At 44.1% G+C, this 16,586-nt stretch overlaps 1 protein-coding gene across 1 annotated transcript; it reads left to right on the forward strand.

The window, feature by feature from the left end:
- Positions 1 to 4,847: 4,847 nt before the first annotated feature.
- Positions 4,848 to 9,473, forward strand: HCAR1 (hydroxycarboxylic acid receptor 1). Its single transcript, XM_025473771.3, has one exon. It carries the CDS (start codon positions 5,657 to 5,659, stop codon positions 6,743 to 6,745), a length of 1,089 nt encoding a protein of 362 aa, XP_025329556.1. The 5' UTR covers positions 4,848 to 5,656; the 3' UTR covers positions 6,746 to 9,473.
- The last annotated feature ends 7,113 nt before the right edge of the window (positions 9,474 to 16,586 follow it).

The raw sequence follows: 16,586 nt of genomic DNA on the forward strand, positions 1-16,586 counted from the left end.
CATGCATACTGAGTGTCCTCTTGGGGTCAGGCATTGGGCTGTGTTCTGGGCACACAAAGCTGAATCAGATCCAGTACTTTTTTTTTTTACAGAAACAGAGGCAGAGCCAGAGGGAAATACCAGGTAAATCATTACAATACTGTGTGGTAGGGGGCACCTGGGTGGCTCAGTCGGTTGGGCACCTGACTTTCAATTTCTGCTCAGGTTGTGATCTTGGGTCCCTGCAATCAGGCCCCATGTTCGGGCCTCCTCTCTGCAGGCTGGGAGTCTGCTTAGATATTCTCTCTTTCCTTCTGCCCCTTCCCACACTCTAGTTTACTCTCTTTCAAATGAATAAATAAGTCTTTAAATAATAATAATAACAAAAACATGTGGCAAGTGTATGGGTGCCAGAAGTGGTACCAAGAAGAGAGCCTAACCCAGACTGGAGAGGGAGATTCACAAAAGGCTCAGCAGTTGTATGAAGTGTGCTAGCCACAAACCACATGTGGCTTTTAAACTTTTTTTAAGAAAGATTTTATTTATTTATTTGAGAGAGAGAGAATGAGCGAGCACAAGTAGGGGGGAGAGACAGAGAGAGAGAGGGAGAAGCAGACTCCCCACTGAGCAGGGAGCCTGCCGTGGGACTTGATCCCAGGATCATGATCTGAGCCAAAGGCAAACACTTAATCAACTGAGCCACCCAGGCACCCTGGCTTTTAAACTTTAAATTAATTAAATAATATTGAAAATTCAGGTTCTACTAGCCCCATTTCAAGTGCTCAGTAGCCACATGTATATTACAGGGCACTTCCATCATGGTAGAAAGTTCTATTGGAAGATGCTGGTCTAGGCTGAGGCTGACAAAAGAGGAGTTATCCAGGACTGGGGGTGGGAGGAAGTATTTCCCCAGAAGTCCCTATAAAACAGCCTTTGGATACCAAACATAGTACAGCTGCTGTGGGAGGTGTCCAGGCCTTTCTGCGGGGCCTTGCCAGTCATCTTGAATTCCTGGCAAAGGACAACATGGGAGCCGCTGGAGCATTTAACCAGGTGAGTAGCATCATCAGATTTGAGTTTTGGAAAATGGATTGGAGGAGGAGTAAGACAGGGGCGGGGCAGGAGGAACACTACCCTCCACTACCACACTCCTCCAGAATCTTGGACCAGCTGAAGTGGTAGCAATGTGGCTGGAGAGAGATTTAGGGCATGTGGGTGATCAATTGGGGATCATGGTGTGTGAAGAAGAGGGAACCAAGCTTAGGGCTTGTGCTAAGTGGATGGCACTAACAGTTCCCTTTATCTGATGTGGAATCTGAAGAAGAGGATGAGAAACTTTTTTTTTCAGTGTTAGTACTTAAGGGAGTGGGTTTCAGTTGTCTGGAGGCCCTCATTCCTCAAAAATACCCGCTCTGCGGCTCACCGCAGAACACACTAGAGAGAACACATGGGCTTTGAGCCTGCAGGATTCCTGAGGGAAACAACAGGCAGCTCTGTGGCTCCAGAGCAGGCAGGAGGGCTGGGTGGGATTGGGGTGTGGGAGGGCAACAAAAGCCTGTTGCTTCTCTCTCTCTCTTTTTCAACTATTCCCCTGATCCTTCAGGATGCTGCTCACTCCTAAATGGCTCCCTGCTGCCTCCAAGTTCAAAGTCCCCTGTAAGATAGCTCCACTCAGAGCTATGTGGCCTATTCTCAGACTCCATGATTCCCAACTCAGATGCCTGTCTTTCCACTTCTTCTACACTCTTCATAGTGTTTGGAATGTCTGTTCCTTCCGTTTCTGCCTCTACAAATTTTAATAGCTCTCCGTCATTCCCCTCATTCACAAAACTCCCATGGACCAGTTGTATTTTTTTCAAACACATTTTAACATAAGTTTGTAGGGGCACCTGGGTGGCTCAGCAGTTGGGCGTCTGCTTTTGGCTCAGGGCGTGATCCTGGGGTCCTGGGATCGAGTCCTGCATCAGGCTTCCTTCATGGAGCCTGCTTTTCCCTCTACCTGTGTCTCTGCTGCCCTGTGTATGTCTCTCATGAATAAATAAATAAAATCTTTAAAATAAATAAATATAGTTGTAGCCACGAAGTCAAAATATATGTGTGTATTACATTATCCACAATAACCTCACATATCATTTGTGGTGTGTATGCTATATATATATATTTTTTAAGATTTTATTTATTTATTCATGAGCTACAGAGAGAGAGAGAGGCAGAGACACAGGCAGAGGGAGAAGCAGGCTCCATGCAGGGAGCCCGATGTGGGACTCGATTCCAGGTCTCCAGGATCACACCCCGGGCTGCAGGTGGTGCTAAACCACTGTGCCACCAGGGTTGCCCTGTATGCTATATTTTGAAGAATATTACCTCAATCTGCTTATTCAATGTGCTTCTTAAAATTGTTATTTATGTAGTTGTTTTATTTCCCACTAAACACTTAGCTCCAGACAATTAATAATATCTTCCTCATTTGGAGGATTCTGAAGCATCAGGCAACAACCTTAGAGGTTCATTCAATCTGTTCATTCTTAAATCAAAAAAGCCTCAATTTGCATCAGGCACTGTGATTAGTAACTAGGAGTAAAAATAAGATCAATAATAAAATTTGGTTTACATTTTAAAAGACTATTTCTTTCTTTATTTTTTTTTAAAGATTTTATTTATTTATTCACGATAGACATAGAGAGAGAGAGAGGCAGAGACACAGGCAGAGGGAGAAGCAGGCTCCATGCCAGGAGCCTGACATGGGACTTGATCCCGGGACCCCAGGATCATGCCCTGGGCCAAAGGCAGGCGCCAAACCGCTGAGCCACCCAGGGATCCCCAAGACTATTTCTTTATTTTATTATTATTTTTTAAGATTTTATTTGTTAAAAAAAAAAAAAAAGATCTTATTTGTTTATTTGACAGAGGGAGAGAGGAAGAGAGAGCACCAGCAGGGGGAAGGGCAGAAGAAGGAGAAGCAGACTTCCCGCAGAGCAGGGAGCCCGAAGTGTAGCTCAGGACCTCAAGATCATGACCTGACCCAAAGGCAGATGCTTAATCACCTGAGCCACAGCACCCCAGACTATTTCTTTTTTTTTTTTTTTAGAGAGAGGTTTTATATTCACAGCAAAACTGAGGGAAGGATACAGAGAGTTCCCATATCCCCTAGTCCCACACATGCACAGCTTCTCCTATTCTCAATAGCAGACTTTCAGGGAAATGGAAACCTATTCTTTTTTCCTTAATCCTCTGCCTTCCGTAGAATTCTGCAAAGAGAAAGAGAAGGTGCTTTCGCAAGAATGTGGAAAAAGACAGGTGTTAGTCATTTGAGAAAAGGGAAGCACTCTGTGTTTACAAGAATCCTAACAGTGTCTGCTCACATAGAATGAGGAATACTAAAAAAAAAAAAAAAAAAAAAAAAGAGAATGAGGAATACTTTCCATTTGTTGAAAAATCCAGCCTGATGGTATTCAGGTATTTACCAAGAACATGGACTCTGTCTCCAAGGACCTCTTGGATTAGCAGGGGGGCTACACGGACATGTTCGATGGATGTATTATTTATTAGAAGTTATGAGACTAACAAGGTGTGAGGAGAAAAAGTAGCAGGATGGCATTGGAAAGATACACAAGGCCCATCCGTGAAGAGCCTTGTATACCAATCTGACAAATGTGACTTTTAGCCTAGAGCAGATGTGGCAAACTTAAAATCCCACAGAAACCAGGCATGTAAATGAGTGAAGCTGACTAGGTAATAGGGAGTGGTGGGACTGGGGCAAAATGGAGAATGCCCCTGACACAGGGAGCGGCTACTCTCAGCTCCAGCTGATGGTTACTGTGTGGCCCAGAGCAGCCAGATCTTCCAGTTTTCCAAGAAAGTCTGGAAATCCAGGTTTTTATAGGACAGTTCTAAGGGGTTTTTTTGGTTTTGTTTTTTAAGTTTTGATTATTTATTGGACAGAGAGAAAGAGAGCACAAGTAGGCAGAGCAGCAGGCAGAGGGAGAGGGAGAAGCAGGCTTTCTGCTGAGCAGGGAGCTCAATGCGGGGCTGGATTCCAAGACCTGGGGATCATGACCTGAGCCGAAGGCAGACACTTAACCCACTGGAGCCTCTCAGGCGCCCCAGGACAGTTCTAAGTTCTTAAAACATGTGGCCCAAAACCAACTGGCTTTAGAACCAGATATGGCTCACAGGCCATACACCAATCACCTTGGCAGCTTGAAGGGAGCAGATGAAGGTTCTTTTTTTATAAAAGGATATGATCCCATCTGTGCTTTAGAAAAAAATCACATGGTGGTGTGGGAAAGGAATTACAGGGAATAGATTAGAGGAAAGGAAACCAGTCAGGAAACTCTCAATAGTTTCTACAGGTGGAAGGTGGCAGCAGCCACAGTGGGGTGGGGGGAGATGTCGTGGCTGATCTGGAGTCCAGGATTCAGTGGAAGGAACTTTGCTTTAATCAGCAACTGGAAAAAGGAGTATATGCATTTTCTCAATGTATTTCCTGCCCCTGCACCCCTTTCCTAAGCTAGGAACTGAAAGGAATAGGGCAGATAGATCATCTCTAAAGCCAAAGGATAGGACATTTTAGTAAAATCTCTGGGCTTGGGTGCAGTCTCTTTTTACCTATGATTATTTTAGAGATAGACTCCTTGACCAACTGCCCAACCCTCACTCGCCCCACCAATGCGCTCAGCACATAGTTAAAATTAAAAGCATATCCATCATTTGGTATTTGGCTCTTTTGAACGACCAGTGGAAAACTCAGAGCCAAATCCTCTTTTGCAAACAGCAGAGAGAGGAACCGGCTCCCCAAGAGGCTGTTGTGTGGAGACAGACTCATGAGAGGTGACCAGCTCCATTGCATGGTCTTGCTAGTTGTGTAACGGATCACTTGGGTTCAGGGAAGGATGCAAAGGGCAGGGGTGTGAATGCAGGGAAGAAGACGCACTCCACAGAGTTTTTCTAACACCCAACAAGTGCTACTTTTAGCTTTGTTAGCTAAAAATAAGCTCGAAAAAAGCTTTTCTAGCTTTTTTTCCCCCCTCCACAGACCCTTCTGAATTTTAAGTGCTGTATTTTTTAGTGTGGGCAGCGGAAATGGGTCTGAGGAGCTGTGCAGCAAAGCCTCCCCCTCTGGCACCGCCTGGGAGAGCCCCATGGGATAGGGAGAGGACGGGGCAGTCAGGCAAAGGTTAGGGGCAGAGGCCCAGAACGGCTCCAGGAAATGTTTGTATTTCTCCACCGGGAGGGAGGACAAACAAGCTTTTTTCGTGCCTTCTGGGCAGCTTTGCATGCTCTCCAGCGCAGGAGTCTGAAGAGCAAGAGTGAGGCTGGAAAGAAAAACCGTTCTGGGGCTGGACCCAGCAACTGCTCCATGAATCTCACCGGACCTGCCTGCCGCCCAGAAATGACCGCTTGCATTTCTCCATGCTTCACCTGGTGGGGAGACAGGTAGCCTGGGACAGCCTGCCAAGGAAGGACCTCCCTGAGTCTCTCATCCCCTGGCTGAAGTCTCTGTCTTCCCAGCGGTGGCTGTGTCCACCCACACGTGCAGTCGGTACCTGCATCCCAGGCTGAAGAAGTCGAGAAACCAGCAGCTGGGTGAGTGGTAGCCTTCAGATAAGCGTCTGTGTCTCTGTGGGGACTCCCAGCACCCTCCCCCCTGCACACGGGACACCGTCCACTGTCCACCATGGACAACGGGTCGTGCTGCCTCATCGAGGGGGACCCCATCTCTCAGGTGATGCCACCGCTGCTGATCCTGGCCTTTGTGCTGGGCGCACTGGGCAATGGCATGGCCCTCTGTGGTTTCTGCTTTTACATGAAGACCTGGAAGCCGAGCACTATTTACCTTTTTAACCTGGCCGTGGCCGACTTCCTTCTCATGATCTGCCTGCCCTTCCGGACAGACTACTACTGGAGACACAGGCAATGGGCCTTTGAGGACATTCCGTGTCGGGTGGCGCTCTTCATGCTGGCCATGAACAGGGCTGGGAGCATCATCTTCCTCACTGTGGTGGCGGTGGACAGGTACTTCAAAGTGGTCCACCCCCACCACGTGCTGAACACCATTTCCAACCGGACTGCAGCTGGCATCGTCTGTGCCCTTTGGATCATGGTCATCCTGGGCACTCTCTACCTTTTGATGGAGAACCATCTGTGCGTGCATGAGAAGACCATATCTTGTGAGAGCTTCATCATGGAGTCAGCCAATGGCTGGCACGACATCATGTTCCAGCTGGAATTCTTCCTCCCTCTCGGCATCATCCTGTTCTGCTCCTTCAGGATTATTTGGAGTCTGAAGCAGAGGCGGCAGCTGGCCAGGCAGACTCGGATGAAGAAGGCTACCCGGTTCATCATGGTTGTGGCGGTTGTGTTCATCACGTGCTACCTGCCCAGCGTGTCGGCCAGACTCTATTTCCTCTGGACGGTGCCCTCGAGTGCCTGCGACCCCTCTGTCCACGTAGCCCTCCACATCACCCTCAGCTTCACCTACATGAACAGCATGCTGGATCCTCTGGTGTATTATTTTTCGAGTCCTGTATTCCCCAAATTCTACACCAAGCTCAAGATCCGCGGTTTGCGACCAAAGAGTCCAGGGCACTCCAAGACCCAGAGGCCGGAAGAGATGCCAATCCCAAAGCTCTGTCGCAAGAGTTGTGTCCGTGTGGCAAGCAGCTTCCAGAGCCAATCCAACGAGCAGCAAGATCTTCAAATGTGTGGAATGGCACTGAAACAGGCAGACAGGCAAAACCCAAGGAGGACAGACAAACAGACTTAGAAATAGTTCGTGCCAAGGGGGTGAGAAGACTTTGAAAATGCCACCCTTCCTCAGCTGTATCCTCCTCACTCTATCTGGAAGTGGAATCCAGGTCACTATGGCTTTTTGGAAGGTTCCAGTTGAAAAGTGAGTGGGTTACCTTTCTAGGACCCAGTTACAAGGACAGGACAGTATGTGCACAGAACGGAGCATGTGTGTATTGGGTGGGGCTATGGGAAGAGCTCAGTTCCTGGGCAGTTTCAAGTGGCTGAGTAAATAGGTATCAATATGTACAGGGGACATATCCTTTTTCTGGGAGCATCAGTGAACTTAATGACTTAGCAGTATTTCCTATCCTCTGACCTTAAGTTGTTACTTGTTTTGGAAAGTAGATTCCAGAGTAAGTCAATAGCTTGATATTAGGCTGAGTGAGGCTCTTTCGAGGCAGTTGTCTTGATCCTGACGAATTTCATCTTCACAGGGCCCCTCTGTATGGCTCTGATTTCTCAGTAGCCCAAGAAGAAGGGCAGCAAAACCATCTGCTCTGATCTTCTCTGACCTCTGCATTTTTCTGCAAGTCTTTGCATTTCAAAGAAGGTGCTGAGGGATCTGTTTCCAGGGAGAGCTGAGCGCTTGAAAAAAAATCCCATTGGCCTTTGCAAAGGGCTGAGCCCAGGGTGATTGCTTCTGACTGCTTGTTATATGACTACGAGTTGAGATTACTTATTCATTCATTTTCCAAGTATCTACTGAATTCATATACATGCTGGGCACTGTGCTAGTCTCCCTTTTACCTGGAGGGTTGTTAGTCAAGCCCTGTGTGACAGCAAAGTATCTGGGGGGAGGGGGGGCAAACAGAAAGGTTAATACTCTCTCTCTTACTAACCTCTCAGGGAATATAGTTTCTAGACCTGTTCATTGCAAACATCAGTATGTTTCTCTCGTTTCAGATTTCTGTACAAACACTAAAGGGTGGGAAGGGTGATGTCCCTTATGCACATGAATTTTCCACACGTGTACTTGGAGCCCTCAAAACTGAATGATTCTATGGAATGACAGGCTGCCCCGGCCTTGGATTAGGGGGAAGGAGTCCAAGCCATCTTTAGCTCTGTTCTCAAGCCACAGAGTGGTGAAAGTCATTCTTGGCTCTTTTGTTTACACATTCTCAAATTTCCAGGGTACTCTCTGCCCCAGATGACCTTACCAGATTTTAGTTCTTTGGCCTTGAAACACTCCTATCAGCTGTCTTTATTATTTCCTTTTGCAGAGGCACTCCATACCCAGCAATGAAAAGTATGGGGTCTGGAAAGTCAGATGAACCTAAATTTGAATCCCAGCTCAACCACTTACTAGATGTATAATCTGAGGGCAGGTTTTTTTTAAATAAATTTATTTTTTATTGGTGTTCAATTTGCCAACATATAGAATAACACCCAGTGCTCATCTCGTCAAGTGCCTACCTCAGTGTCTGTCACCCAGTCACCCCCACCCCCCCCGCCCACCTCCCCTTCCACTACCCCTAGTTCGTTTCCCAGAGTTAGGAGTCTCTCATGTTCTGTCTCCCTTTCTGATATTTCCCACTCATTTTTTTCTCCTTTCCTCTTTATTCCCTTTCACTATTTTTTATATTCCCCAAATGAATGAGACCATATAATGTTGTCCTTCTCCGATTGACTTCACTCAGCATAATACCCTCCAGGTCCATCCACGTTGAAGCAAATGGTGGGTATTTGTCGTTTCTAATGGCTGAGGAATATTCCATTGTATACATAGACCACAGCTTCTTTATCCATTCATCTTTCGATGGGCACCGAGGCTCCTTCCACAGTTTGGCTATTGTGGACATTGCTGCTAGAAACATCGGGGTGCAGGTGTCCCAGCGTTTCACTGCATCTGTATCTTTGGGGTAAATCCCCAGCAGTGCAACTGCTGGGTCGTAGGGCAGGTCTATTTTTAACTCTTTGAGGAACCTCCACACAGTTTTCCAGAGTGGCTGCACCAGTTCACATTCCCACCTGAGGGCAGATTTTATTTAAACCTTCAGCTTCCATTTTCTTCATATGTCAAACAGAAGTAACAATAACGTAGATGTCAAGAGGTTGGTGGGCAGATTCCATGAACGTAAGCTCCCGAAGCACAGGGGTGCTTTTAAAAAAATTTTTTTAATTTAAATTCAATTTGCCATTATATAGTATAACACTCACTCCCCATCCCTCACTCAAGTGCCCTCCTTAGTGCCTGTCACCCAGTCACCCCATCCCCCCACTCACCTCCCCTTCTGCAACCCTTTGTCTCCCAGAGTTAGGAGTCTCTCATGGTTTGTCTTCAAGCATAGGGATTCTGTTCACTGTTATGCCTCCAGTGCCTAGAAGAGTGCCCGCACATAGGTGCTCAATACACAAGTGCAGATGGAGCATTAAGTTCTGTGTCTGGCAGTAAGTACTCAATATTACGACTTCTGACATTAATGCAGTTTGCACACAAAGATGATGAGGCATAGAAGCCATTTCCCTCAGAGTTTGCCACCCCAAGTAGCTGCTGTACTGTCACTACCTGAATTTCCTCACTCCCCAGCTGCCTGGGGAGGAGTGAAAGCACGATTCTTATCTGCCTCAGAGAACCATATATCCTCCAAAAAGAAATCTGTGGAAGGCCCACACTTCTGCTTTTGATTCTACCCCTGCTCATAATTCATTCCTGGGCTGCTCCTTTATTGCTTCGTTTTAATAAAGACGGTTTCCAAAAGAAAGTCTGCATTCTGTGTGTGTGTGACTCCTAAGACCATACGCTTCGAAGAAAGGAGTGTAAAAATCCAGAATCTCAGGTAGGCAGAGATTCTCACTAAGAACCAGCAAGAACAAACAAAAAAGAAGGAAAAATGAAAAACCCAAGCACAGTCCAGACTCCATTTTTTCAATTCCCAATGTGATGAAAAAGAGATCTTACCAAGTGTTCTTCAGAAATTGTAAGGAAGAGGAATTTAGCTTTGTTTGAGTAAACACAGGCCCCTTTTGAGCTCACTCATGAAGCTGGGGCCCTAAATTTTATATATTTATTTATACACACACACACACACGGTTTGAGATGGAATAGGACAGACAGATAACTATATTCACCATCCAGTGATGATATAGTAGGAGTGGGAAGAGGTTAATACTTTATCCTTGTAAAGATTCGTTCATTCATTCACTCATTCATTCCATCTTTCTTCCTTTTTTTTTTTTTTTTTAAGATTTTATTTATTTATTCATGAGAGACACACAGAGAGAGAGGCAGAGACACAGGCAGTGGGAGAAGCAGGCTCCATGCAGGGAGCCCAACATGGGGTCTCCAGGATCACCCCCTGGGCTGAAGGTGGCGCTAAACCGCTAAGCCACCTGGGCTGCTCTCATTCCATGTATTAGGCACCAACTCTGTACCAGGCACAGTAGACACATAAATGGAAAACAAAGCCCCTGACCCTGTGGGTTCTATTGTAGAAACCAAGGGAAAAAATCAAACTACCATTCAGGGTAACTGTGTGAAAGTGGTAAGAATAAGGTTCTGCAGGACAGCCCAAGGACTTCATCTTGACCTGGGGGGGAGGGGGGCTGAAGAGGGCTTCTCAGAGGAAGTGACTCCTGAACTTAGCCCTGAAGGTGACAAAGGAGGCAACCAGATGACTCAATGGGGAAAGGTATCCCAGTGAGAGAGGATGTGGTAAGAAAGCAGGTTACCTGGGAGCTGCAGGACAGTCAATGGGACAGGAATGAAAAGCCCTGGGGGTCTGAGGCAATCTGGTAAGAGGTGATGCCATGAGATCCACTGGGGAGAGAAGGTCTGTTCACAACATTTATTTATTTATTTTTTCTTTTTTTAAAGAGGGAGTTGAGGAGGGCCAGAGGGAGAGGAAGGGGGACAGAAACTCAAGCAGACACCCCAGCGAGTGTGGAGCCCCATGGGGCTCGATCTCACGACCCTGAGATCACAACCTGAGCTGAAACCAAGAGTTGGATGCTCAACCAACTGAACCATGTGCACCTCACAACTCTTCTTGATGGAAGATTCATGACTAACCTTTCAGATTCTTTGATTTTGGAAAGGAATTAAATTTAATTATCAAAGGCATATATGTTTTTCTTCAAAATCAAAAGAACAGGGATCCCTGGGTGGCGCAGCGGTTTAGCGCCTGCCTTTGGCCCAGGGCGTGATCCTGGAGACCCGGGATCGAATCCCACGTCGGGCTCCCGGTGCATGGAGCCTGCTTCTTCCTCTGCCTATGTCTCTGCCTCTCTCTCTCTCTCTCTCTCTCTCTCTCTGTGTGACTATCATAAATAAATAAATAAATAAATAAATAAATAAATAAATAAATAAATCAAAAGAACATATGAATACATAAAGAAGTAAGAGTTTTCCTTGCATTCCCTTTAATCTCATTTCCTAGAGGTGATGACTAATATTGGGGGTATATACACACTTGCACACAAATGATGAATCTTGCTGAAGCAGGATACACAGGCAGGTAGTTTTGCAAGGTACTTTTATCATGAATAAAGTACCTTTTTAAAAAAGATTTTATTTATTTATTTATGAGAGACACACAGAGAGAGAGAGAGAGAGCCAGAGACATAGGCAGAGGGAAAAGCAGATTGCCTGCAGGAAGCCCAGTGTGGGACTCAATCCCAGGACCCAAGGATCACAACTTGAGCCAAAGGCAGATGCTCAACCACCGAGCCACCCAGGCCCCCCAAGAAAGAGAATCCTAGGCAGGCTCTCCGCTGAGTGTGGAGCCTGATTTGGGGCTCCATCCACAACCTGAGATCACAACCTGAGCCAAAACTAAGAGTTGGACACTCAACGGACTGAGTCACCCAGGTGCCCCAACCATGGCCTTTTAATGGATATTTAAATGATTTCCAATTTTCCCCTATTGCCATCGTGCTGTGGTGAATATTTTGAATGAAGTATCTTTGGGCACATGGGCTAGAGTTTTCAGAAGATTCTGAGATGTGGAAATGCTGGGTCAGAGGACAGGCGGCTGGAGAGCATAGCCCCTGGACCCCGACTATCTGGACCCAAATCCTATCTCTTTTACTTACTAGCTATGTGGCTTTAGCAAGTTACTTAACCTCAATACTTTACTTTCCTTGTCTATAAAATGGGGACAAGAACAATACCTGCCATAGGGTTGTTTTGAGTACTAAATGAATTCAGATATATAAAGCACCTAGAGGGGTGCCTGTGATTCAGCCAGTGAAGCGTCTGCCTTCAGCTCAGATCACAATCCCAAGGTCCTGGGATGGATCCCCGCATCAGACTTTCTGTTCAACAGGGAGCCTGCTTCTCCCTCTCCCCCTGCCTACGGTTCTGCCTCCTTGTGCTCTCTCTTTCTCTCTCTTTCTCTGTCAAAGAAATAAATAAAAATCTTTTAAAAAATAAAAATAAAGCACCTGGAATAGTGCCAAACATAGAATAGACACTGAAAAAACAAAAACAAAAACAAAAACAAACCTAAAGCCCTACTCTTTTAAAGCAATGAAACCTAATCATCAGTTTTGTTGTTGTGTATTTGGAGTTGTGTGTTTGGAGAGGAATATTTGCCTAAGACAAAGTTATGCAAACCTAAGAGTGAGCTCCTAGGTTTTCTTCTAAGAGTTTTGTCTTATATTTAGGTCTATAATCCATTTTGAGTTAACTTTTGTGTCCAGGGCAAAGAAGGGATCTGACTTCATTCTCTTGCATATGGCTATTCAGTTGTCCCAGCAGCACTAATTACAAAGACTGTTCTTCCCCCCACTGATTTATCTTAGAACCCTTGTTGAAAATCAGCTGAGTAAAAGTTCAGTCTGAACTCTTCATCATACCCTATAGCTTTGCATGTCTATTCTTATGCCAGAAGCACACTGTATTGATGACTGTAAAGTGTTTGAACTGGGAAGTGGGAGTTCAACTTTCTTCTTCTTTTTCAAGATTATTTGATTATTCTGATTTGCCCTTAGATTTTTTTACATGAAATTTCACACTGTATTTCAAAACCCTGAAATATTCTTCTCCTTTATTTTCATATTTCTCTGTCAGCCAGGGAAGCCAACCTCTTCTCTATTTCTTTACTACTTCTCAATTTCTCCTTCATCTTTCTGAGAAGTCCAGAGGTCTCTTATTTCCCTCTAGCCAAGTGTCCCAATTCAGTGTTACTTACCCTCTACGGGGGCAAATCTCCCACAATGCTCCTAATGAACAATGCTTCCTGTCTTTCCATCCTCATGTGACCCCTCTTAGAATATGGACTGGCTCTATGATTCGTTTTAACCCACAGAATACGACGAAGGTGAGGTTTCTAAGCCCAGGCAGCAAGAAGTTCTGCTTGCATGTTTTTTGAAAGCCTTGAGAAGCCTCGTAAATTCAATCTACCCTGTGGAAAGAACACACAAAGAGGCCATACAGGCAGATACAAGACTATATGGAGAGAGAGAGAAAGGCCAGGTGTCCCAGTGTCCTACTTGAGCCTAACTGCCCTCGGACAAGAACTGGCCAGCTGAGTCCAGTCAACTCATAGGATCAGGAAAGATAATACAAAGGTGTTTGTTTCAAGCCACTGATTTTTGTGGTGGTTTGTTACATAGCAATAGATAACTAAAACAGAAATTCCAGGTAAATCCAAAGACAAACAGTGAATCACTTAACCTAAACCTTAGTTTTCTAATCTGTAAAATGGAAATGATGGTGAGGATAATCAGAGCATATCACTCACCAAGTTTTTTGTGTGGATTAAATGAGATCATGGAGTTAAATCTACAAATCTCTTAGCACGATACCTAGCACAAAGCAGACAGTGATAAATGATAGCATTTTTTAAAAATTTTATTCTTAAGTAATCTCTACACCCAATGAACATGGGGCTTGAATTCACAACCCAGAGATCAAGAGTCGCATGCTCCACTGACTCAGCCAGCCAGGCACACCTTACAATTATCATTTTTAATTAAAAAAAAAAAAAAGGTTCAGTTCAGTTCAGTGGCACACATCCAACCTGTGATAACTAGGCATAAAGATTCAAGTTAATTGTGAAAATCATACATTTTAAGTGGAATTTCCATGAAACCCGGTGGAATCACTGCCTCCGCTGTTGAAATGATTCATTAAAAGTTTCTGTACAACTCATGTGCTAGTAAGAAAAAACATAAATACATAAAAGAGGGACACAAACAGGACAAATCATGCCCACAGCACAGTGGGAAGACCGGAAATTCCACAGCAGGCACCAGAATCCAGGGAGACCGGAAGGTATATTCAGTCTGAGTGGTTGTCAACTTTCGTTAGAATCACAGAATGAGCTGGAAGATTATCTAATCCCTCAATTTGCACATGAAGAAGCCAAGAGGGTTCACGGTGGTTGATGACAGTTTCAGACTAAGCATCCAGTTTTTCTCTTTTTTTTCAAACTTAGCAATATTTGTTGTTCATTCCTAATTTTACCCATGACTTGGTTTTATTTATTTGTTTGTTTATTTAAGTAGGCGCCATGCCCTACATGGGGCTTGAACTCATGACCCTAAGATCCAAGAGTCAGATGCTCTACCAACTAAGCCAACCAGGTGTCCCAATGACTGTTGTTTGAAACACACACACACACACACACACAAATATTATAAAGCTGTAAAACTTAGAAAGAAAGAGTACCTTGCACATTCCAGCTCCTGGAAATAAATAATTATTGTTAATAATCAGTTTTTCTGACTCAGTAAATAAAGGACATTAGTTCTAAATATCACCAACCAATCTACATTAGTCCAAGAAGGATGCAGGATATTCACAGGCAGCAAGGTCAGGAAACAAATACCAACCATTTCACTAGAATCTTAATACACCCACATAAGAGGACCTCAATCCAGTGCAGCCTTATGAATAAGGCAGTAATATAGTAAGAGTCTGTGTAGTTTCGTGGTTAGGAACACAGTCTTTGAAGTCACTGTCAAATTCAAACCCAAAGCTCTGCTCTTATTGGCTGGGGTAGCATGAATATTACCAACCTCTCTGAGCTTCACTTCTTTCATTTTTTTTTAAATATTTTTTATTTATTTATTCATGAGAGACACACAGAGAGAGACAGAGACATAGGAAGAGGGAGGAGAAGCAGGCTCCATGCAGGGAGCCTGATGTGGGACTCGATCCCAGGACTCCAGGATCACACCCTGAGCCGAAGGCAGACGCTCAACCACTGAGCCACTCAGGCGTCCCCATTTTGAAATCAAAATCAGTAATGGCCCTACTTTGTGGACTATAGTCAAGGTCAAACACAATTATGTAGTTAAAGCATTTATTTGTGCATGGGGTCTGGCATATTGGAAGCTCTCTGTAATGTAGGTGGCAACAGCACCTGCTTTTTTTTTTTTTGTTTTATTAATTGAGGAATAATTGACCTGAAACCAATACAGTATTATATTGGTGCACATAAAGATGCACTATGTGTGTATATTGTGAAATGATCATCATAATGAGTCGAGTTAACTCTGTCATTGTACATAGCTACATAATTTTTTTCTTGTGCTGAGGACTTTTAAGATTTTCTCTCTTCATAATTTTCGAACATGCAATACAGAATTATTAGCTATCATCACCATGCTATACATTACATCCCCAGGACTTATTTATTTTATAACTGGAGCCTTGTATCTTTGGACTTTCTTCACCAATTTTGCCCCCTCTCCACCCCCTACCTCTGGCAACCACACATCTGTTCTCTGTATCTATGAGGGTTTTTTTTTTTTTTTATGATTCCATATATAAGAGAGATCATATGGTATTATTTACTTTTTTCCATCTGACTTATTTCATTTAGCATAATACCCTCACAGTCCATCTATGTTGTCATAAATGGCAAGATTGTATTCTTTTTTAAGGTTCAATGATTTCATCATTTTTTATGGTTCAATAATATTCCATATACACATACACACACACACACACTTTTTTAAATCCATTCATTTGCCTATGAACAGGTAGGTTTCTTTCCCATATTTTGGCTATTGTGAGTAATGCTGCAATGAATATGGACATGCAGATATCTTTTCAAGTTAGTGTTTTCGTTTTCTTTGGATAAACAGAAGTGGAATTGCTGGGTGGTATGGTATTTCTTTTTTTAACTTTTTGAGAAACCTCCATACTGTTTTCCATAGTGGCTGCACCAATTTCCATTCCCACCAACAGTGCAAGAGGGTTGCCTTTTCTCCACAGCCTCGCCAACACTTGTTATTTCTTGTCTTCTTGATAATAGCCATTCTAACAGGTGTGAGGTGATATCTCATTGTGCTTTGGATTTACATTTCCCTGATGATGAGCAATGCTGAGCATTTTTCATGAACCTATTTGTCATTCATTGTGACTTTTTTGGAAAATATATTCAGATTCTCTATCCATTTTTAATTAAATTGTTTGTTTTGCTATTAAGTTATATGAATTCTTTATATATTTTGGCTATTAACCCCTTATCAGATATATAATTTGCAAATATTTTCTCCCATTCATTATCTTGCCTTTCATTTTGTTAATGGTTTCCTTTGCTGCACAGAAGCTTTTTTTTTTTTTAAGATTTTATTTATTTACTCATAAGAGACTATCTATATAGAGAGGGAGAGGCAGAGACACAGGCAAAGGGAGGAGCAGGGTCCATGCAGGGAGCCCGACGTGGGACTCAATCCCCAGTATCCAGGATCACACCCTGGGCTGAAGGCAGCACTGAGCCATCCGGGCTGCCCTGCGCAGAAGCGTTTTAGTTTGATATTGTCCCTGTTGTTCATGTGTGCTTTTTTTGTCTTTGCTTCTGGTGTCAAATCCAAAAAAATCATCACCAAGACCAAGGTCAAAGAGTTTAATGCCAATGTAT

Source organism: Canis lupus, chromosome 26 (genome assembly GCF_003254725.2).
Source record: "Canis lupus dingo isolate Sandy chromosome 26, ASM325472v2, whole genome shotgun sequence".
NCBI classification, from domain to species: Eukaryota; Metazoa; Chordata; class Mammalia; order Carnivora; family Canidae; genus Canis; species Canis lupus.

Excerpts from the sequence above, each read along its gene's own strand:
- HCAR1 (XM_025473771.3), top strand. The coding sequence starts at position 5,657 with ATGGACAACGGGTCGTGCTGCCTCATCGAGGGGGACCCCATCTCTCAG.